A 22,519-nucleotide genomic window follows, 5' to 3' on the forward strand; every position below is an offset into this window, starting at 1 on the left:
TGTTTATCAAACAAAGAGACAATAAGACAAATATTTCAGTGCCCAAAAGCAAGCTATTGAAAGAAGCCAGATGCTACTGATCTGTCTGGGATTTGAGCTTCCTCTCCCAAAGTTTCTGATGGTCTGAGAATCCCTGCTTTCCTTTGTTGAAGGAATTGGGTCCAGCTGATGTGGGCGTTTCTCTGAAAATCAAAACGGCTTGTGAGGAGGTTGTCTCCTTAACAGTGCTGTATAGTACTATAACTTACAATTAAAAGTTTAAAGGATTAGTTCACTTTCAAATGAAAATTAGCCCAAGCTTTACTCACCCTTTTACTCACCCTCCTAGGTGTATATGACTTTCTTCTTTCTGATGAACATAATCGAAGAAATATTAATAAATATCCTGACGCATCTGAACTTTATAATGGCAGTGAACGGGACCCCCAGGGGGTTAATAAAGACCTTCTGAAGCGAAGTGATGCGTTTGTATAAAAAAATATCCATATTTAAACAAGTTATCAAGTGAAATATCTAGCTTCTGCCAGTCCGCCTTCCATATTCAACTTACGGAAAAACGAAACTGGTGCCACGTCAGTTCCGTAATTTGAATAGGGAAGGTGTAGGACATACAGCGTAAGCTTTTTGAAGAATACGGAAGGCGGTCTGGCGGAAGCACTTGCGAGGTGATCATTTGTGTTTATTTTTTTTTTTAGAAAATGGCCGATCGTTTCACTAGATAAGACCCTTATTTCTCGTCTGGTATCGTTTAAAGCCATTTGAAGCTGCACTGAAACTGTAATTTTGACCTTCAACCATTTGGGGTCTGTTGAAGTCTACTATATGGAGAATAATCCTGGAATGTTTTCATCAAAAACTTTAATTTCTTTTCGACTGAAGAAAGAAAGACATAAACATCTTGGATGACATGGGGGTAAGCAAATTATCAGAAAATTTTCAATTAAAAGTGATCTAATCCTTTAAGGCCCCATTTCACAGACAGGGCTTAGATTAAGCCAGGATTAGGCCTTAATTCAAATTAGGGCATTTAAGTAGCTTTTAAAAACATGTCTTAGAAAAACAAAAAAAACCTGCTTCTTTAGACAAAAAAAAAAAAAAAAAAAAAAAAAATCTTAACACAGATTGACAGAAGAATTCCTGTCCTTTTACACCAGTTTAGTGTTAAAAATGATGCGATGACCTGTGGAATGAAAAAAAAAAAAGCACGAAAATGAGCTAGTGAGCTGCCTATAAATTAATTCCCAGACAGCAACATAGTCTGTCCCAGATCCAGCCCACATCTGGTACATGTGGTTATACCCGGACCAGATGTGGGCTGGATCTGTGCCGACACTATGTTGCTGTCAGGATTAATTTAAGCTGTTCTAGGGCTTTCAATAGTACAAATGGCATGCTGGTTTAACTTTTAAATTAATGCATTTTCTTTATTTCTTTTCACAGGTCATGACACATCCATAATACAGCATGTATGGGTTAAAACTTTAGAGATTACTTATTCCTGGTGCTTGAATTGTCATGGCCAGGAGACCTGCTAGTCAGACACTGTTCACCTCTGTAGTCTGATTATGGATAAACACCTCCCTCTAGAGGATATTTCAGATATCAAAGAAAACTGAGAAACTGAGCATTACTATGGAATGCCAAAGCGGCCGAATAAATTCATAAATATTATATAAAGAAATGTAAATAAATAAATAAAATTAAAAACTAAAAACATAAATATACAAAGAAATATAAAAAATGTGTATTTATACATATAATTGTATTTTTTCCATATTTATTTATTTTTTAAATTTATTTATTTATTAATTTATTTATTTCCACATTTAATTTTATGCATTTATGTCTACATTTAAATTTAAATAAATGTGAAAAAAATACAATTAGCCTATACATAAGGAAATAAAAGTATAAATACACATTCATTTATTTATTTAAATTTTTTTATTTCTTATTTCGGCAGGTTTAATATTCCATACAGGGGCTCTGTAGGTTCAAAACAAATGTTTAGCAAAAGTTTAAGCTTCAGGAAGAGTATTTTGAAAGCACCCATCACTACTACCCATCACGCATATGCAAATGATATCGGTTGTTCATCTTTGGGTAGCTCCTTTGATGGCATCTTGAGTAAAGCAGCTCTATATTGGCTTGGTTCTGTTCTATAATGACATCGTGTGTGCATGTTTACTTCCTGACTTTCACGTGTGCTATGAGCATAGACTGTAAAAAAAATAGTCTTAAGTAAGAGTAAAAAAGTGTCCAATGAAAAAACTACTCAAGTAGCTAGTTAGTAGTTACTAGTTACTTTGTTTATATATATATATATATCACATGAATATCACATGGTCCTAAGTATTCAGACCCTTTGCTCAATATTTAGTAGAAGCACCCTTGTGATCTAATACAGCCATGAGTCTTTTTGGGAAAGATGCAACAAGTTTTTCACACCTGGATTTGGGAATCCTCTGCCATTCCTCCTTGCAGATCCTCTCCAGTTCTGTCAGGTTGGATGGTAAACGTTGGTGGACAGCCATTTTTAGGTCTCTCCAGAGATGCTCAATTGGGTTTAAGTCAGGGCTCTGGCTGGGCCATTCAAGAACAGTCACGGAGTTGTTGTGAAGCCACTCCTTCGTTATTTTAGCTGTGTGCTTAGGGTCATTGTCTTGTTGGAAGGTAAACCTTCGGCCCAGTTTTCGTCCAGGATATCCCTGTACTTGGCCGCATTCATCTTTCCCTCGATTGCAACCAGTCGTCCTGTCCCTGCAGCTGAAAAACACCCCCACAGCATGATGCTGCCACCACCATGCTTCACTGTTGGGACTGTATTGGACAGGTGATGAGCAGTGCCTGGTTTTCTCCACACATACCGCTTAGAATTAAGGCCAAAAAGTTCTATCTTGGTCTCATCAGACCAGAGAATCTTATTTCACACCATCTTGGAGTCCTCCATGCGGGCTTTCATGTGTCTTGCACTGAGGAGAGGCTTCCGTCGGGCCACTCTGCCATAAAGCCCCGACTGGTGGTGGGCTGCAGTGATGGTTGACTTTCTACAACTTTCTCCCATCTCCCAACTGCATCTCTGGAGCTCAGCCACAGTGATCTTTGGGTTCTTCTTCACCTCTCTCACCAAGGCTCTTCTCCCCCGATAGCTCAGTTTGGCCGGACGGCCAGCTCTAGGAAGGGTTCTGGTCGTCCCAGACGTCTTCCATTTAAGGATTATGGAGGCCACTGTGCTCTTAGGAACCTTAAGTGCAGCAGAAATTTTTTTGTAACCTTGGCCAGATCTGTGCATTGCCACAATTCTGTCTCTGAGCTCTTCAGGCAGTTCCTTTGACCTCATGATTCTCATTTGCTCTGACATGCACTGTGAGCTGTAAGGTCTTATATAGACAGGTGTGTGGCTTTCCTAATCAAGTCCAATCAGTATAATCAAACACAGCTGGACTCAAATGAAGGTGTAGAACCATCTCAAGGATGATCAGAAGAAATGGACAGCACCTGAGTTAAATATATGAGTGTCACAGCAAAGGGTCTGAATACTTAGGACCATGTGATATTTCAGTTTTTCTTTTTTAATAAATCTGCAAAAATGTCAACAATTCTGTGTTTTTCTGTCAATATGGGGTGCTGTGTGTACATTCATGAGGAAAAAAAATGAACTTAAATGATTTTAGCAAATGGCTGCAATATAACAAAGAGTGAAAAATTTAAGGGGGTCTGAATACTTTCCGTACCCACTGTATATATATATATATATATATATATATATGTTTATATTATTTATATTATTTAGATAGATATTATTAGATATTATATTATTATATTATTATTATATTAATTATATTATTATATTATATTATATTATTAGATAGATTATTATTTTATTATTATTATTATTATTATTATTATTATTATCATAATTAGATATCTTTGCAACAAACACAGAAGAGACAAGCATTATTTCTGGCATCTGCAGCCGAATATCGTATAATAATAACGTATACAGCTACATTTGAAAGAGAGAAAACTCTTTACATGTGCTCACGCTTATAACTGCTGAACATCTGAACACAAACGATGATCAATTGCACAATTGTTCCTAAAATGTCCTCTTTTGATAATGAAAGTGCTGCAGTTCAAGGTTCCTTATGACTTTAGGGGGACATTCGAATTTAGTTAATTTTATGGTCACATAAGATGTTACAAAGAGGACATTTGGGACATTAACAGAACGTTCCCACACGGTCCTCTGTTGGTAATTTAATATCGTTCCCGATATGAGTTTAGGGGGACGTTCTATTTTGGTTATTTTATGGTCACGCGAGAATGTTACAGAGAGGACATTTGGGAAGTTAACAGAACGTCCTATAGTAATAGTCCCCTAAACATTCCCAGAATGTCCTGAATGTTCCCTGAAGGTCCACCAAATAACGTCCCCCAACCCTTAAAAGAACTCCACATTGTGACCGTCTCTGAACGTACTGGGAACGTACTGGGAGTTAATTATTATGCAAAGCATGCCATTTCCTGTTGTCAGCAGGTGGCGCTATGACTAACTGAATATTGGCATATAGATGTCTTCAGGCCAGGACTCTTATCAAACATGTATGGTTTGGGGCAGATCGGACACTGTATGCCTGAGTTATAACAACTTCCTCCTTCATGGCAAAACATCCGACTTTGTCAGGCCACCACAGACACGCCCTTCAGCAAAAACTCAAGACCTTTGCAATTTAATGTCGCTAAGGCCTTAAGATTAGACTGGCCAAATATTATGTTGATCTGATTAAATCTCTATGAGAAGTTAATCACAGTGTAAAACATGTCATTTCCTGTTACCCACAGGTGGCGCTATGACTGTAACTGAACATTGCATTGTAGATGTCTTCAGGTCAGGACTCTAATAAAACATGTGAAGTTTGGGGCAGATCGGACATTGTATGCCCAAGTTACAACTTCTTGTTTCATGGCGAAACATCAAAATTTGTCAGGCCTCCATGGACACGCCCTTCAGCAAAAACTCTAGATCTTTGCAATTTAACATCACAAAGGCATTTAGATTAGTCTGACCAAATATGATGCTGATCTGATTAAAGCTCTAGGAGGAGTTTGGAAATGGCAAAAACTGCAAAAATTTTGCAGAGAAAATTCAAAATATCTCAATTCCTGTTGGGTTTACAGATTTTGCACTTAGGGACTTTTTGTAGGTATTGGGCTGTTAGATCTGTCTACCGAATTTCATACCTGTACATGAAACATAGCGCGAATGCCGCTCAATTGAAATTATGTAGGTAGCGCTATCGAGCCATTTTGCCACACCTAATTCTGAAACCCATATCAGACGTAAATTTTCACCACTTCTGACGCATGTGCAAAGTTTCATGAGTTTTCGAGCATGTTTAGGCCCTCAAAAATACGATTCAGTTCGGAGAAGAAAAAGAATCGACTGAGCAATTACAATAGGGTCCTCACACCATCGGTGCTCGGGCCCTAAATATACCAGCAGGTCTTCATACATTAATTCAAGATTATCTGTTTGTTAATCAGGTAAGCTCGATAAGCATGAATTAATACATATAGTGCACCTGTATTGTAAAGTGTTACCATGAACAGATAAGATCAGTATGTAAGTTATCTGTTTAAAACAGAATCTGCTGGTATGCAGACTTACTTGTTTTTTTTTTTTTTTTTTCACCTCAATGGTGAATTACATGAAATTAAACTTAATAAATTATAAATCCACTCTGGAATTCACTTTACCGGTCAGGAAACAGCATCATTTTGAGACAATCTTTTCGAAGAGTGCACAAACCGACAGAGTCTGTCATATCGACATGAAATATTTTTTGTTATTTTGACATTTCTACATTTTATTAAAGGTGGAGAAAATGAGCTATACATTCAGTCAACAATATGAGGAAAAAATCTGGCCTTGCATCGACACTATCGACAATTTATGGGCTTTGGGAGATGGTGGTGAAGTGAAAATCTTATCCCTAAAAACAGACTTTGTTCGATATCTTTGGTTACAGAATTGTACATCCTTTAAATTACCCTACCATTTATGTAATTTAAATGGTACTGTAAGGCACTTAAAAGAACACCATGGTAAATCTATTGCTGAATTCAGAATCACATACTACTCTTACTATTCCTGCCATAGAAAGATGATGAATAAAAATATTAAGCGTAGTATGCTAGTATTCAGTTCTGAATTCAGCATATGTCTGGCATCCACCTTTTAATGTTTTGTACAGGAATTGTTACACGATGCCCTCTTGAGCTCAAGGCGAAGGGAAATGGCATGTGAAAATCAGAGCCATGAGGAAGACACTGATGACCCAGTAGAATTGGAGAAAAAAAAATTGTAAAGGTAAAAAAAATGCTTAGACTGCACCTTGAGGTAAATAATAGATACATTTCTCTTGATGCATTTTTTTTTTTATCAAACTCTATGGAGAAGGTTTTGCTACTATTCCAAAGTTGGCTGAGAAACTAACAATTGAGTTGGTATTCAGATGAAATGATATATTGTAATAATAATATATTATTATATAATATACTGTATATAATACAGTATATTGAAATAATAATAAACAGGACAGGATTAGTGTAATTAGGATATTTAAGTAGCTTTTATAAACGTGCCTTAGGAAAAAAGAAAAAGAATTTAAACAAAAATATCTTAATTTGTGTTCCGAAGATCAACGAAGGTCTTACGGGTGTAAAACGGCACGAGGGTGAGTAATTAATGACAGAATTTTCATTTTTGGGTGAACTAACCCTTTAAGACTTGTCTGTGAAACCAGGGGACTGTATCCTATTTTAATATTGACTAATCTGCTATAAATCTCTGCCTTACTAGAGCAAAATGAGGCGAAGCTCACTGAAACACAGAAGAAACTGGGGAAATATGGCAACGGACCCTTATCAGACTCTGCAGAAAGACTAAAATTTCTCACTCATGTGAGTTCAGCATTGAAATCTACACAGTATCAAGTATGAATATGAATATTTAATCATACTGATCTTACATCTTTCACACATCATCACTGAAACAGATGATACTCTCAACCTGATTAATGGAGAAGCGGTTAAATGTACATCAGATCTACTGATTTTTCCAGAAATTCATGAAAAACTTCTTGAATCACATTCAGGAAAACCATGTCAGTGAAGCATATACTTGGTACGTCCTTGTCACAGTTATGTTGTTTGAGTTTGTTTTCTCTTTTAGCCTTTTTCATGCCTGCCTGAATTAGTTATTAGTTTCTATGGTAACTCATTAGATTTTTTACTCTGTTCAACTGTGCATGTTTAATCACATTTGTTTGTCTCGTATTTATGGAGCCCCGGACATGACATGCAGGAAAAAAAAAAATAGTAGGCTAAAACGTTTCCTTGATCTACTAAAACGTGTGCACGATTTACTATTTCGTTCCCTCGATTTACTAAAACGTGCGCACGATTTACTATTTCGTTCCCTCGATTTAGGGTGCGTTCGGTATTAACAAGCTGTATTAACAGTGTGTTTGTCTTTACATAGATGTGGTTAGAAGGAAGTTCATCCAACTGGCCCAGTACAGCTTCGCTGGATTCCCTAATCTTCTGAAAATAGCAAAAGTAGATTTTTCTTTTTATTTATGTCAATGATTCTGGCAAAAGATAAATTCAAAGTTCCCTTTCAGTCGGTTATGTTCGACGTACGTCAGTAGTGACCGACGAATTGGGATATCGCTAGAGAGCCCTATCAGCTTCGAGTGAACTACAACAGGCCAATGGAGTTGGCATGCGATATTTGCATAATACGCACCGCCCCCGCCAGGTGGTATAAATAGGGGAGCAGATGCCATCGCACTCTGTCTTTCGCTTCGGAGCCATCTAGTTTGTGTTCCAGCTTTTCAGACTTCAGAGTGAATTCTTCAAGCCTTGAGAAGGAAAATAGCGTCTTGTGTTGGTGTGAAGGCACTTCAGCGAGGTCGCGAGCTTCCCGAGGAGCCTGAGCTTGAAAGCTCTCAACTGCTGTTTTTACAGCAAAATTTCCAATCCCAGCTTGTTGTCTGTTGCGATTTGGGATGTCATCAAGATGTCATTTCGTCTGTGCGTTACTGGATGCGGTCGTTCATTAGTCCCCGCTGACGGCTACAATCGCTGCATCACGTGCCTGGGCATTCAGCACGCTGAAGCAGCTTTTGTGGATAGTTCATGTTCTCATTGTGGGAACATGACTATTGCAGTGTTGAGATCGAGACTCTCGTTCCTTGGTTCTCAGGGAGCGGGGGACCCCTCCCCTATGCCCCATTCCGCCGTTTTCTCTGGCTTCGGCCGGGGTGATGGTGTGTCGGCGTGTAGGCAGGGTGATCTGAGGATCACGGTCAGGGCTTCCCCGCCGAGCGCCGCTCCGCGGGCCCCTGTCCCCTCTACCTCACTGCAACCGGTGGTGTTGCCGACTGAGCGTGCTGGTCCCTCTACGGAGCGACCAGCCGTTTCTTTCGGAGCACCAGTGGATGACCGCATGTCGATCGCGGCATCGGAAGGTGAGCAAGAGTCCTCGGGAGATAAGGACTCGGCTGCGTTACCTCCCTCCGGGACCGTAGTGTTTTCCAAGCCCGATCCCGAGTTGACGGCTATGTTTTCCCGGGCTGCCGAGAAGGTCGGGCTCGTCTGGAACTCTCCACCATGTCCCGAACCTTCTTGGCTCGATGATTGGTCCCCAGCGCCCCGCCCCGATGCCATTCTTCCCGGAGGTGCATGATGAGGTGACCAGGTCCTGGCGGACGCCCTATAGCGTTCGTGTGAGACCTGGTCCCTCATCCGCCTTCACCAACCTGGATGGCGGGGAGGCTAGGGGATATACGCGGATTCCCCCAGTCGAGAGGTCTGCTGCGATGCAACTGTGTCCAACGGCCTCCAGCTGGCGCGGTGAGCCGCGTCTCCCATCCCGGGCCTGTAAATTCTCGTCAGGTTTGACAGAGAAAGCTTACAGAGCCTGCGGACAGGCCGCCTCCGCCCTGCATGCCATGGCCCTTTTGCAAGTTCATCAGGCAAAAGCGTTGATGGAAATGCCCCAGGGAGGTCTTGACCAACAGCTGCTTTTGGAGCTCAAGCGCAGGACAGCGGCCCCACTGAAACTCTTTCAGAGGCTCCTGGGGCATATGGCATCCGCAGCCGCAGTCACGCCGCTCGGATTGCTTCATATGAGCGCCCCGCCCCGATGCCATTCTTCCCGGAGGTGCATGATGAGGTGACCAGGTCCTGGCGGACGCCCTATAGCGTTCGTGTGAGACCTGGTCCCTCATCCGCCTTCACCAACCTGGATGGCGGGGAGGCTAGGGGATATACGCGGATTCCCCCAGTCGAGAGGTCTGCTGCGATGCAACTGTGTCCAACGGCCTCCAGCTGGCGCGGTGAGCCGCGTCTCCCATCCCGGGCCTGTAAATTCTCGTCAGGTTTGACAGAGAAAGCTTACAGAGCCTGCGGACAGGCCGCCTCCGCCCTGCATGCCATGGCCCTTTTGCAAGTTCATCAGGCAAAAGCGTTGATGGAAATGCCCCAGGGAGGTCTTGACCAACAGCTGCTTTTGGAGCTCAAGCGCAGGACAGCGGCCCTACTGAAACTCTTTCAGAGGCTCCTGGGGCATATGGCATCCGCAGCCGCAGTCACGCCGCTCGGATTGCTTCATATGAGGCCGCTTCAACACTGGCTCCGCGGCCGGGTCCCGAGATGGGCATGGCAGCGCGGTACGTTCCGTGTCCCCGTGACACCGAACTGCCGTTGCACCCTCACCAAGTGGTCGGACCCTTCATTCCTGCGGGCGGGAGTTCCCCTCGAACAAGTGTCCAGGCATGCTGTGGTCCACACAGATGCCTCCGCCATGGGGTGGGGAGCCACGTACAACGGGCATGCAGCATCGGGTCTGTGGACGGGACACCAACTGCATTGGCATATCAATTGCCTCAAGTTGCTAGCAGTACATCTTGCACTGGGCCGCTTCCAGGAGCTGTTGACAGACAAGCACGTACTGGTCTGCTCGGACAGCACTGCGGCCGTTGCGTACATCAACCATCAGGGTGGTCTACGCTCCTGCCGTATGTCGCAACACGCCCGCCATCTCTTGCTATGGAGTCAGAAGCATCTGAGGTCGCTTCGTGCCATTCACGTCCCAGGCGTGCTCAACCGTGCAGCCGACGAGCTCTCATGGCAGCCTCCACTTCCGGGCGAATGGAGACTCCATCCCCAGGTGGTCCAGCTGATCTAGCAGCGCTTCAGCGAGGCACAGATAGATCTGTTCGCCTCCCCAGAGACTGCCCACTGCCAGTTGTTCTATTCCCTGACCCGCGGCACGCTCGGCACGGATGCCCTGGCAATCAGCTGGCCCCGGGGCCTACGCAAATATGCGTTTCCCCCAGTGAGCCTTCTCGCACAGCTCCTGTGCAAAGTCAGGGAGGATGAGGAGCAGGTCTTGTTAGTGGCTCCGTACTGGCCCTCTCGGACCTCACGCTCCTCGCGACAGCACCTCCCTGGCCCATTCCTCTGAGGAAGGACCTCCTGACTTAGAGACAGGGCACCCTCTGGCACCCGTGTCCCGACTTGTGGAAACTCCATGTGTGGTCCCTGGACGGGACGCGGAGGTTCTGAGTGATCTCCCGCAAGCGGTCGCAGACACTATCACTTCCACTAGAGCTCCTTCTACTAGGAACCTCTATGCGCTGAAGTGGAACCTGTTTGTCGAATGGTGTTCCTCTCAACCAGAGCGAGAGGACCCCCGATCATGTTCGGTCGGAACTGTGCTTTCCTTTCTGCATCGCCGCACATCACTATGCAGTTGATGGTAAATCGCTAGGGAAGCACTGTTTGTTTGTTTTGTTATGGTTGTTCATGAGTCCCTTGTTTGTTCTGAGCTGTTAAACCGAGCTCTGTTCTTCAGAAAAATCCTCCAGGTCCTGCAGATTCTTCAGATTTCAAGGATTTTTTGCATATTTGAACCCTTTCCAGCAGTGAATGAATGATTTTGAGATCCATTTTTTCACACTGAGGACAACTGAGGGACTCAAACACAACTATTACAAAAGGTTCAAACATTCACTGATGCTCCAGAAGGAAACACGATGCATTAAGAGCCGGGGGGTTAAAAAACTTTTTGAATTTGAAGTTCAAGGTATATTGTACTTAATTTGTCTTCAGGGAAACATGTAAGTATCTTCTGTTGCTTCCGAAGGGCAGTTCTCAATGAAAAAAATGATATTTCAACAAAAAAAGAAAAATTTGGACATCTGCATCCTGTTCAAAAGTTTTCACCCCCCAAGTTTTCAAGATGGATCTCAAAATCATTCAGTCACTGTTGTAAAGGGTTCAAATATGCAAAAAATCCTTGAAAACTGAATAATCTGCAGGACCTGGAGGATTTTTCTGAAGAACAGAGCTCAGTTTAACTGCTCAGAACAAACAAGGGACTCATGATAAACCATCACAAAACAAAAAAAACAAAAAAAAAACAGTCGTAGATCATCCAGGTAACCACACACAGTATTAAGAATCAAGGGTTCCCAAACTTTTGAACGGGGCCATTTTAATAAATTCAGCTATTTTTTTTTTGTCTTGTGGACTATATGTAAATATCTTTTATGTAAAATATCTTACTCAGGACAGTACTAAATAAAAAATATCATGCATTTTGTACAATCTCTCTTATTTTGTTAAAATTTTTCACATTTTCAGATTCTGCAAGAGGTTCCCAAACTTTCGCATAACACTGTATATTAATCATATAATCACTAATAATAATAATCATTTAACCCATTTATATACTCATTACGATTGATTTATTGATCAGTTAGGTTATATTATTATATTTTATATAATGTTTTTGCATTACTGTTTAGTCTTGTGTTGTGTGCTGTGTTGTCTTTGCGAGTTAGATATATGAGAATGTCTCCATTTCAAGGTTTTAGCATCACAGGATGATGTTGTGAAGCAGTGATTTTCCATTGCTATTTGTGCTAGTCAGACAGAGTTTGAGCATTGAAACAGACACAACTATGATTATTCAATAAACTTTGCTCATTTTACCATCACTTCATCTCTTGCTTGCTGTTAATCCCTGGCTTCCTCTGTCTGCCTCTTGGGCTGATACTTCACCTGAAATGCCTCATAATGCAATATGAACGCACTCGCTATTTTCCGATATCAAAGTTCAAGATGTGCTGAAAAAGCCTCTTGTACTTCTTTTGAGTCTTAAGCAATACATTGTAGTATCTTAGTGTCAGTGAGGTAGCAGACCTGGTATTTCAACAAATGTTGAAAATGAAATTTCATGGTAGTGTCTTATCAGAGTATCAGTAAGTTAGCAGAAATATTATTTCAAGGAATGTTGAAAATGAAACTTCGAGGTAGCATCTTATCAGATTATCAACAAGGTAGAAGAACATGTATTTCAACAAATGTTAAAAATGTAACTTCATGGCATCACAAAATTCCATAATCAATGACTATTGTAAGTGGTTTAATGTACACAAGTAGTTTTCTTTGCTTGAGATTTTGTTTTCTTCAGTGGGGTTCAGTATTGTTTGGACAGCAATGTTCTTATCAGGAATCATCACTTACAGTACCTTTAAAGAACTTGTTGGTGAACAGATCAAGCTGTTGGAAGAACCTGCCATAAAGACACTGAAGACCATCTCTGGTGTTTGTTGTTTTTTATATTTAAAATCCCACCCACTCCATTTCCACAGTTTTAATTCCTTTAATAATGTGTTGAATATTTTCACATGAACCCTTTGTGCACGGGCCCTTTGTCATTCTGAAGAAAGATGAAACTATTCTCTAGAACTGTTGCCTCAAAGGTGGAATCTTAAAAATTGTCAAGAATAACAAGAACCAGGAAATCTAAACCCATTTTAGCCACACTGAACTTTCCAGTTTATGCAGTGCATCTGTAGGTAAAGAGTTTTGCTGCCTAGTGGATAAATATCAAAGAAAGACAAACCATGAACTCCTCATTTTGTCCTTGAGTAAGGCATGTAACCTTAAATTGTTCCAGGTAGATTTTTCTTAAGTTGCATTTACATCTGGCTTTGGATAAAGGTGGCTTATAAAATACTCCACACAAACACTGGTTTACATGATGACTTCCTTTATTTTAACAGTCTCTGTTATCCCATTTCCATCGTAATGGCTGGCTCTCGTGCTGGAGCTGGATGTTCGGCGGGGGAACTGCTAACTTCAGACCACTGCCCTGTGCTTCATTCATAGCCGAAATATTATTTGACTCCATAACCTGCCCATAAACAAACAGTGAACAGCTCTGGGGACATATTTTGTCACGGTTATGAACTCTTATTTTGTGGTTAACTGTTTAGAAGCAGATTTCTTAGAAGTGGTAAATACCTCACTTCTTTCTGGAAAAAGAGCAATCTGGATAACACCATATTGAGCAACTATAGACCAATCTCAAATCTTCCTTTCATAAGCAAGATAATTGAAAAAGTTGTGCTCACATCAGCTGAACAATTTCTTAGGTTTAAATGGACACTAACAATTTTCAATCACCTTTCTGACTGCATCACAGAACAGAGACTGCACTCATAAAGATAATAAATGACATTCGCCTAAATAGTGCTGGCACTACTCGACCTCAGTGATGCGTTTGACACTATCGATCACATCATTCTTGACTGGCTAGAAAACTGGGTCGGGCTTTCTGGGATGGTCCTCAAATGGTTCAGGTCATACTTAGAAGGGAGAGGTTATTATGTGAGTATAGGTGACCATAAGTCTGAGTGGACATCCATGACATGCGGAGTCCCACAAGGCTCAATTGTTGCACCGCTCCTGTTCAATCTGCATATGCTCCCACTGAGCCAAATAATGAGAAAGAACCAAATTGCCCATGTAGATGACACCCAGATTTACCTAGCCCTATTACCTAATGACTACAGCCTCATTGACTCCCTGTGCCAGTGCATTGATGAAATTAACAGTTGGATGTGCCAAAACTTCCTTCAGTTAAACAAAGACAAAATGAAAGAGAAAAAGTCATTGTCTTTGTAAAAAAAGATTAAATTCTCAAGGTGAACGCATACCTTGACTCTAGGGATCAAACAACAAAAAATCAAGTTAGGAATCTTGGTGTGTTTTGGAGTCAGACCTTAGTTTCAATAGTCATGTCAAAGTAATAACTAAATCAGAATATTATAATCTCAAAAATATTACAATTATATATATATATATATATATATATATATATATATTTTTTTTTTTTCTTCCAGTCATGACTTAGAGAAACTTGTTCATGCCTTCATCACCAGCACAGTGAATTATTGTAATGGACTCCTCACTGGCCTTCCCAAAAAGACCATTAGACAGCTGCAGCTCATACAGAACGCTAAGCAAAAGCAGGAAATATGAACATTTCACACCAGTCCTTAGGTCTTTACAAAGGCTTCTAGTTGCATTTAGGATGGATTTTTAAGGTATTATTACTTGTTTATAAATCACTCAATGGCCTAGGACCTCAGGACATTGCAGATATGCTCACTGAAAATAAACAGACCACTCAGATCAATAGGATCACAACAGTTAGAAATACCAAGAGTCTGCTTTTAGCTATTATGCCACACATAGTTGGAACCAGCTGAACAGTTTTCAGTACAGCAACGTCATTGCACCTTTTGTTGTCCAGAAAGGTAAGTTAAAAACGTGATTAAATTAGTCAACGTGACTACAGTGGTTCAACCTTAATGTTATGAAGCGACGAGAATATTTTTTGTACGCAAAACAAAACAAAACAAAACAAAAAGAACGACTTCATTCAACAATTTTAACCGTTGTCATACATAGTGAACTCAGTGAAGAATTTTACATCCGAACGACAACAGTATTGGCCGGCACATGCATGTGATGCTGACACAGGACATTTAACAGATTTGTTTTTTGAGTGATGCACCCGTATTGTAAAGTGTTACCAAGAACGTATAAGATCGCTATGTAATTGTCTTCTTAAAACAGGATCTGCTGGTATGCAGACATAGTATTTTTTACTCACCCATATGGTGAATTCCAGGAAGCTAACTTAGTATAAAAGCGCTAAGGGATCCACTTTACCAGTAAAGAAACAGCATCACTTTGAGACAATCTTATCGAAGAGTGCACAAACTGACAGCGTCTATCATATTGACGTGAAATATTTTTCTTTGTTATTTTAACATTTTGATCTTATTTAAGGATGGAGAAAATGAGCTACACGTTCAGTCAGCACTATGAGGAAAAAATCCGCCCTTGCATCGACACTATCGACAATTTACGGTCTTTGGGAGTCGAAAAGGACCTGGCGTTGCCTGCCATCGCCGTCATTGGAGACCAAAGCTCAGGAAAGAGCTCTATTCTAGAGGCGCTGTCAGGAGTAGCGTTACCCAGGGGTAGCGGTAAGGACAACGTAAACAAAATAAAATATAAATTATACATAAACTAAAACATAGTTACATAGATATGTAAAATATAAATGTTATTTATTGACTACAACCTTGCCAACAAATACTATGGCACAGTGATGGTTCTATCTTATTTGCCATGGTATTGAATGATTACTGTACTATGGAATTTGCATGGTACTGTAGGGCACTTCAAATTTTTTTTAAAAAATATTACTGAATTCAGAATCGCATACTACACCTACTATTTCTGAGCATCCATCTTGCATATGTCTGGCATCCACTCTTTCGTGTTTTGTACAGGAATTGTTACACGATGCCCTCTTGAGCTCAAGATGATAAGAACTAAAAGCAAAGAATGGCATGGGAGAATCAGTTACAAGAACCATAAGGAAGACATTAAACACCCAGCAGAAGTGGAGAAAATGATTCTTAAAGGTAGAAAATGTATAGAATGCATCTTGAGGTAAATAACAGATACATTTCTTAAAGTCTTATCTCTAATTGAGTTTGTAGCCCAGGATGAGATGGCTGGAGCAGGTGTTGGTATTAGTGATGAACTCATCAGTCTGCAGATCACCTCTGCCAATGTTCCTGACCTCACTCTCATCGACCTTCCCGGGATCGCTCGAGTGGCAGTCAAGGGTCAACCTGAGAATATTGGAGATCAGGTAAATTTAACTTTCTCATGATGTTCTTTTTGTATGTATGCTTTTTTACATTCACTATATTTGTCATTTGATATTTTGTTGGAAAGACCATTGTGCTGTCATGGTCTGACACAGGAACATTAATGAAATGCATTTCTTCTAGATTAAGAGTCTGATCAAGAAGTTTGTTACAAAGCAAGAAACCATTAACCTGGTTGTGGTGCCATGCAATGTTGACATCGCGACCACAGAAGCATTGCAGATGGCTCAGGAGGAGGACCCTGAGGGCGAAAGGACTTTAGGTGTGCTTTACTCATTGCATTTCAATGCTGTAAATCAAACTGAATCAGACTCGGTATAACCATTGTTTGTCCACTACAGGCATCTTAACAAAGCCAGACCTGGTGGATAAAGGCACTGAAGGGACAGTGGTAGACATTGTGCACAACGAGTTCTTTCCCCTTGCTAAAGGCTACATGATTGTAAAGTGCAGGGGACAAGAAGAGATTACAAATAAGGTTAATCTCAGTTTGGCCACAGCAAAAGAGAATGTCTTCTTCAAAGACCATCCTCAATTCAGGTAAGTATATGGTTAAATGTCGTTATTTATTAAGATTTAAGCTAAAATAACATATCCTAAAATTGCATTGTTGAGGAAAAAAAACATAAGTCTCACCAATGTACTGTATGTCATTTTATTATTACATTCAGAAATAATGTAAAACACCAATACATTAAATGACAAAGATTATAAACACTATAAACATGTATTTTAGTTCCCTTTACTCCATAAAAAACCTTTAAATTTACTGTTATTCAGAACAGAACAGAAATGAAAATTATAGGTAAAACAAATTAATTAAATAATTATTAATTAATTAATTATTATTAATTAAAATTAATAAATTATACCGCCATTTATTATAAACAGCATTATAAACAGCAAGCCTAAACATACTTGACAATAATAGCTTTATATGAATCATTTTGGAATAGACCTATAAGTCGCAGGACTTTTCAGATGATAAAAGACTGTTATTTGCATTTGTGGTTATTTGCATAACTTTTTGTAGTAAATTACCTGCAGTATGCCCACGAAGTGCTCATGCAAATTAGTACCATTTATTTAGGATTTTAGTAAATCAAGGATGTTGTGTCCAGTTAAAGGTCACTTGATGCATGTGATTTTTTTTTTTTTTCTCCCAGCAAACTCTATGAAGAAGGTTTTGCTACTATTCCTAAGTTGGCTGAGAGACTAACAATTGAGTTGGTTCATCACATTCAGGTGAAATCTTTATTTATAAATTTATATATATATATATATATATATATTTTTTTTTTTTTTAAGCAAAAGAGACCTACAGAATTTTTAGTCTCATAGTAAACATACTGTATCTTATTTTAATATTGAATAATCTGCTCTGTAGAAATCCTTGCCTAATTTAAAAAAGCAAATTGAGGCAAAGCTCAATGAAACACAGATGGAACTGGACAAATATGGCAACAGACTACCTTCAGACCCTGCAGACAGACTGAACTTTCTTAGTGGTGTAAGTTCAGCATTGAAATCTACACAGTATTGTACGAATATTTAGTCATATTGATATCAGTGAGTTACTGACATCTTTCACATTTTATCACTGAATTTAGAAAGTTATAGCTTTCACAACTGATACTGTCAAGCTGAGCAAAGGGGAATCAGTTACATGTGGATCAGATCTACTGATTTTTCCAAAACTTCGTGAAGAATTTGCAAAATGGAATGGCTTCTTGGATGACTCAGGAAAATCATGTATGTGAAGCATATACTTGGTACCTCCTAAGCACTTTCTAACATAATTAACATTTTTACTAATAAGCACTTTCTGATGCTTTAATGAATCAACAGTGATGTCCGGATTATTTGACAACGTTCATTTTCTTAAAAGGGACATAACACACACAGTTTCTGCCAATCTCATGTTAATCTTGAGTACTCATAGAGTAGTAGTGCATCCTTCATAGCTCCGAAAAGTCTTTAGTTTTATTAGATTTATAAAAGACAGATACGCTGTACCGAGTCTTTCCGAAAACAGTCGAGCTCCTGGAGGCGTGCCGTGGGCGGAGCTAAAGAGTCATGACATACAATACATCATCGCATTATCCCTGCATAACTTTTTATTCACTATACATTTGTGTTGTTTACATTATATGCACTTTTGTGCCGATTGCCAACAAACACAGTCATTTTATGCAGTTTTACTTACAGCCTGTGGTTCCGACTCATGACCAGGATATTTTGTTTATAAAACATTTGTCACCGAAATGCCAGTAATAAACACTTGCACAACTCTGATGCTGCCCCAGAAACACAAACTGCATCCACTGTTCCCTTAACACTGGGTTCTTTGAGAAGCTTCTTTGGTGACATTGTTGATTTCTTGGTCTAAAAACGAAATGACAGATCTTTCTCGAGCAACTACTGTGCAGCTCTGCAGACAACTTGTGCAACCCGAACAAAGCATGTTGATGGGTGTGCTCTTGCTCTCACTGTGGTTGATGTGTGCGCGCGCTCTTCCAGGAGAAGTGCCCATACAAGGAATTCTGCCCTTTATGATGTCTTACAGGGCCATACTCGAAAAAACGTTCCGAAACTTGTACAAACTGTGAGAGAGTGTATTTGGCACAGAAATACTCCGTCATACGTCCAACTCGTTTTTTTAAACTTTGGCCATGTTTAGCATGAGAATCCAACTCTTTAACAGTGTAAACAAGTCAGACTGCATGAAATAGCATTACACCCCCCCTTTAATGTATGAAAAGCTGATTGAGTATAATCACTTGTCCCTTGACAGACTCTTTGGAAAAAATCTTTGTGGTAATGTAAACGTGCAAAATTCTGACATTACTCATAAATTCTTTGCAGACATAAATATGATAACCAACTTTGAAGCCTATCGAGGAAGGGAGCTTCCAGGATTCATCAATTACAGTACCTTTGAAGAACTTGTTGGCGAACAGATCAAGCTGTTGGAAAAACCTGCCATAGAGACACTGAAGGCCATCTCCGGTTTGTGTTGTTTTTTTTATATTTCAGATCCCACCCACTTCATTTCCACAGTTTTAATTCCTTTAATAATGTGTTGACTATTCTCACATGGACCTCACTTTGTGCATGGGCCCTTTGTCATCCTGAAGAATGATAAGGCCATTCTCTAGAACTGTTGCCTCAAAATTGTCAAGAATAACAAGAACCAGGAAATCTAAACCCATTTTAGCCACACTGAACTTTCCAGTTTATGCAGTGCATCTGTAGGTAAAGAGTTTTGCTGCCTAGTGGATAAATATCAAAGAAACGCAATGGACTCATTTTGTTCTTGAGCATGTAACCTTAAATTATCTTAAATTTCTTTAAATTAAATTTACAACTCACTTTGGATAAAGGTGGCTTAGTAGTTTTTTGTGACAACTGGATTCACTGGATAATCAAGCTTGTAAGATTAGCATGCAAGTGTTGCTAATTAACAGTGTGTTTGTGTTTACATAGATGTGGTTAGAGAGAAGTTCATCCAACTGGCCCAGTACAGCTTCAAAGGATTTCCTAATCTTCTGCAAATAGTAAAGGTGGGTTTATTTATATATTTTTTTTCTGGCAATACACAAATTCAAATCGTTTAAACTACTTTCAGGTGGCTTTCTTGAACTGTCATGTTGAAAGTTTAACTAATTGATTACGAGTTTTGATAATGCTATTAAATGTAACACAAATAAATCACATTACTTTTAAGTGACAAAGTTTCAATGTTGCCCTTAAATATTCATATTTTAAGGATTTTGTCTGTTGTTTTATCACTTCTTATTGAGAATTCTAAAGTTTTCAGTCATTTTTCTTTTATACTTTCTAAGACTAAGATCGAAAACATCAAGCAGGAGAAAGAATCCCAGGCAGAATCCATGCTGAGGACCCAATTCAAGATGGAGCTCACTGTTTACAGTCAAGACGGCACATACAGCCAGAGCCTGCAACATGCAAAGAATATGGTGAAAAAGGATGAAAAAACTAAAGAAAGTGTTAACTGGATGAGTGCAGGCATTAACACAGACACTGATGTCTCCTTGCGTGAGATGAGGTTGCACCTTGAGTCCTACTACTCGGTAAGTGTGCAACTAAAACTTTCTGTGATATCAGATAACTCAAATAGTAATGTGTATCTGAGATGCTGTCTTATCTACCTTACCAGATTGCAAGCAAGCGTCTAGCTGACCAGATCCCAATGGTGATTCGCTATCTGCTGCTCCAGGAAGCAGCTTTGGAGCTGCAAAGGAACATGTTGCAGTTGCTGCAAGATAAAGATGGTGTTGACTTCCTGCTTAAAGAAGACTTTGACATTGGCCAAAAGCGGGAGAGCTTACTGAGTCGCCAGAAACGCCTGAATGAAGCACGCAGCCTCTTGAATAACTATTAGAATTCACTTCATATAGTTGATTGCAACAGTTTTAATGCAACAAAATCATATGCTCAAGAGGTTATAGCTTGAAATATTCAGCATGGGGAACAACCCTGTAAACTTATGCTGAGCTCTTTGTAGCAACCTGTGTGGCTTCAAGAGAGCAACCACACATTTTTTTTTTCTTTTAAATTCATTCATTTATAATCATTTATGATTTTATTATTCTATTTAATCATTTAAAACATATATTTGCTCATTACATTGATTCATTCATTAATCAGTTTATATTATATTTTATACTATTTTCCATACTGTTTAGTCTTATGTTGTGTGCTGTGCTGTCTTTGCGGGTTAGAGATGAGAGTCTTTTAACATCACAGGATGATGTTGTGAAGCAGTGATTTTCCATTGCTATTGCTTTTGGTATAATAACACTTGTTGGATTTGTGCTGGTCAGATGCAGTTTTACTGAGCATTGAAACAGACACAACTATGATTATTAAATAAACTTTTCTCATTTTACCATCACTTCATCGCCTGCTTTCTGCTCTTCCCGACTTCCTCCATCTGCCTCTTGGGCTGATAGAAGACTGTTAATACAGTACAGAGTACTTGACAAAATTGAATGCATTTATGTCTGTTACTTAATTTAATGTTTATCAGATTGTTGTCCTTAGTCTGAAATGGACATAAATCATAAAAGTGTTTTTTTTTTTTCAGTGGGGTTCAGTGTTGTTTGTACCCCAACATTTGCATCAAAATATCTTCTCTTGTTTTCCACAGAATACATAGGTTTGAAATTAAATGGGAATGAGTAAATGACAGAATCTTCATTTAATTGATTTCAATGACCTAATGTTAAAGGATTAGTTCACTTCAGAATTAAAATTTCCTGATAATTTACTCACCCCCATTCTTCAGTCGAAAAGAAATCAAAGTTTTTCAGGAAAACATTCCAGGATTTTTCTCCATATAGTGGACTTCACTGGGGTTCAACGGGTTGAAGGTCCAAATGTCAGTTTCAGTGCAGCTTCAAAGAGCTCTACATGATCCCAGACGAGGAATAAGAGTCTTATCTAATGAAACGATCTGTCATTTTCTAAAAAAAAAAAAAAATTTATGTACATTTTAACCACAAATGCTCATCTTGCACTGCTCTGCAATGCGCTACGCATTACGTAACCACGTTAGAAAGGTCACATGTGACGTAGGCGGAAGTACCATGTTAGGGCAAAAAACTCAACAAAAAAAACCACATCTCATTTTCTCCTCCAACTTCAAAATCATCCTACATCATTGTTTTACCTTTTTTTGTAAAGGTAGTTTGGCTTAATCTTTGCACATTCACTTGTAGACACCTTTCCAATGTGATTTCGTAATGTGTGGCTCATCACAGAGCAATGCAAGACGAGCATTTGTGGTTAAAAAGTATATACATTTTTATTTTATTTTTTTTTTTAGAAAATGACCGATCGTTTCACTAGATAAGACCCTTATTCCTCATCTGGGATCGTGTAGAGCTCTTTGAAGCTGCACTGAAGCAGCAATTTGGACCTTTCACCCGGTGTACCCCAGTGAAGTCAACTATATGGAGAAAAATCCTGGAATGTTTTCCTCAAAAACCTTCATTTCTTTTCGACTGAAGAAAGAAAAAACAAACATCTTGGATGACATGGAGGTGAGTAAATTATCAGGAAATTTTCATTCAGAAGTGAACTAATCCTTTAATAACCTTACTATGATCATTTAAATGTGTGTTCCAGGAATTAGTTTTATAGTTATAACATATTTTTTCCTTTATTAGTATCAATCAATAATGTACACTCAAGTTCACTCAACTACATACTCAAGACGTCATATGCATCCTCACACTATCAGTGAATGGGCACGGAATAAACATAACACAGAATTAATGAATAAAGGATAACATGAAACACATTCAATAACACGTCTGTTCGGTCGCCGGCTGGAGACATGATTGACATGGATCCATCAGAGATGCAGCTCGATG

The 22,519-nt window shown here is 39.5% G+C and overlaps 1 protein-coding gene across 1 annotated transcript; it reads left to right on the forward strand.

The window, feature by feature from the left end:
- The first annotated feature begins 15,102 nt into the window (after nucleotides 1-15,102).
- Nucleotides 15,103-21,036, forward strand: LOC127510914 (interferon-induced GTP-binding protein MxB-like). Its single transcript, XM_051891084.1, has 12 exons — nucleotides 15,103-15,422; nucleotides 15,732-15,866; nucleotides 15,945-16,099; nucleotides 16,242-16,380; nucleotides 16,460-16,658; nucleotides 17,285-17,363; nucleotides 17,506-17,628; nucleotides 17,729-17,870; nucleotides 18,984-19,127; nucleotides 19,605-19,681; nucleotides 19,964-20,212; nucleotides 20,299-21,036. The coding sequence occupies exons 1-12, from the start codon at nucleotides 15,224-15,226 to the stop codon at nucleotides 20,521-20,523; spliced, it is 1,866 nt and encodes a 621-aa protein (XP_051747044.1). The 5' UTR covers nucleotides 15,103-15,223; the 3' UTR covers nucleotides 20,524-21,036.
- Nucleotides 21,037-22,519: the final 1,483 nt, after the last annotated feature.

This window comes from Ctenopharyngodon idella, chromosome 1, assembly GCF_019924925.1.
Source record: "Ctenopharyngodon idella isolate HZGC_01 chromosome 1, HZGC01, whole genome shotgun sequence".
In the NCBI taxonomy this organism is placed as follows: domain Eukaryota; kingdom Metazoa; phylum Chordata; class Actinopteri; order Cypriniformes; family Xenocyprididae; genus Ctenopharyngodon; species Ctenopharyngodon idella.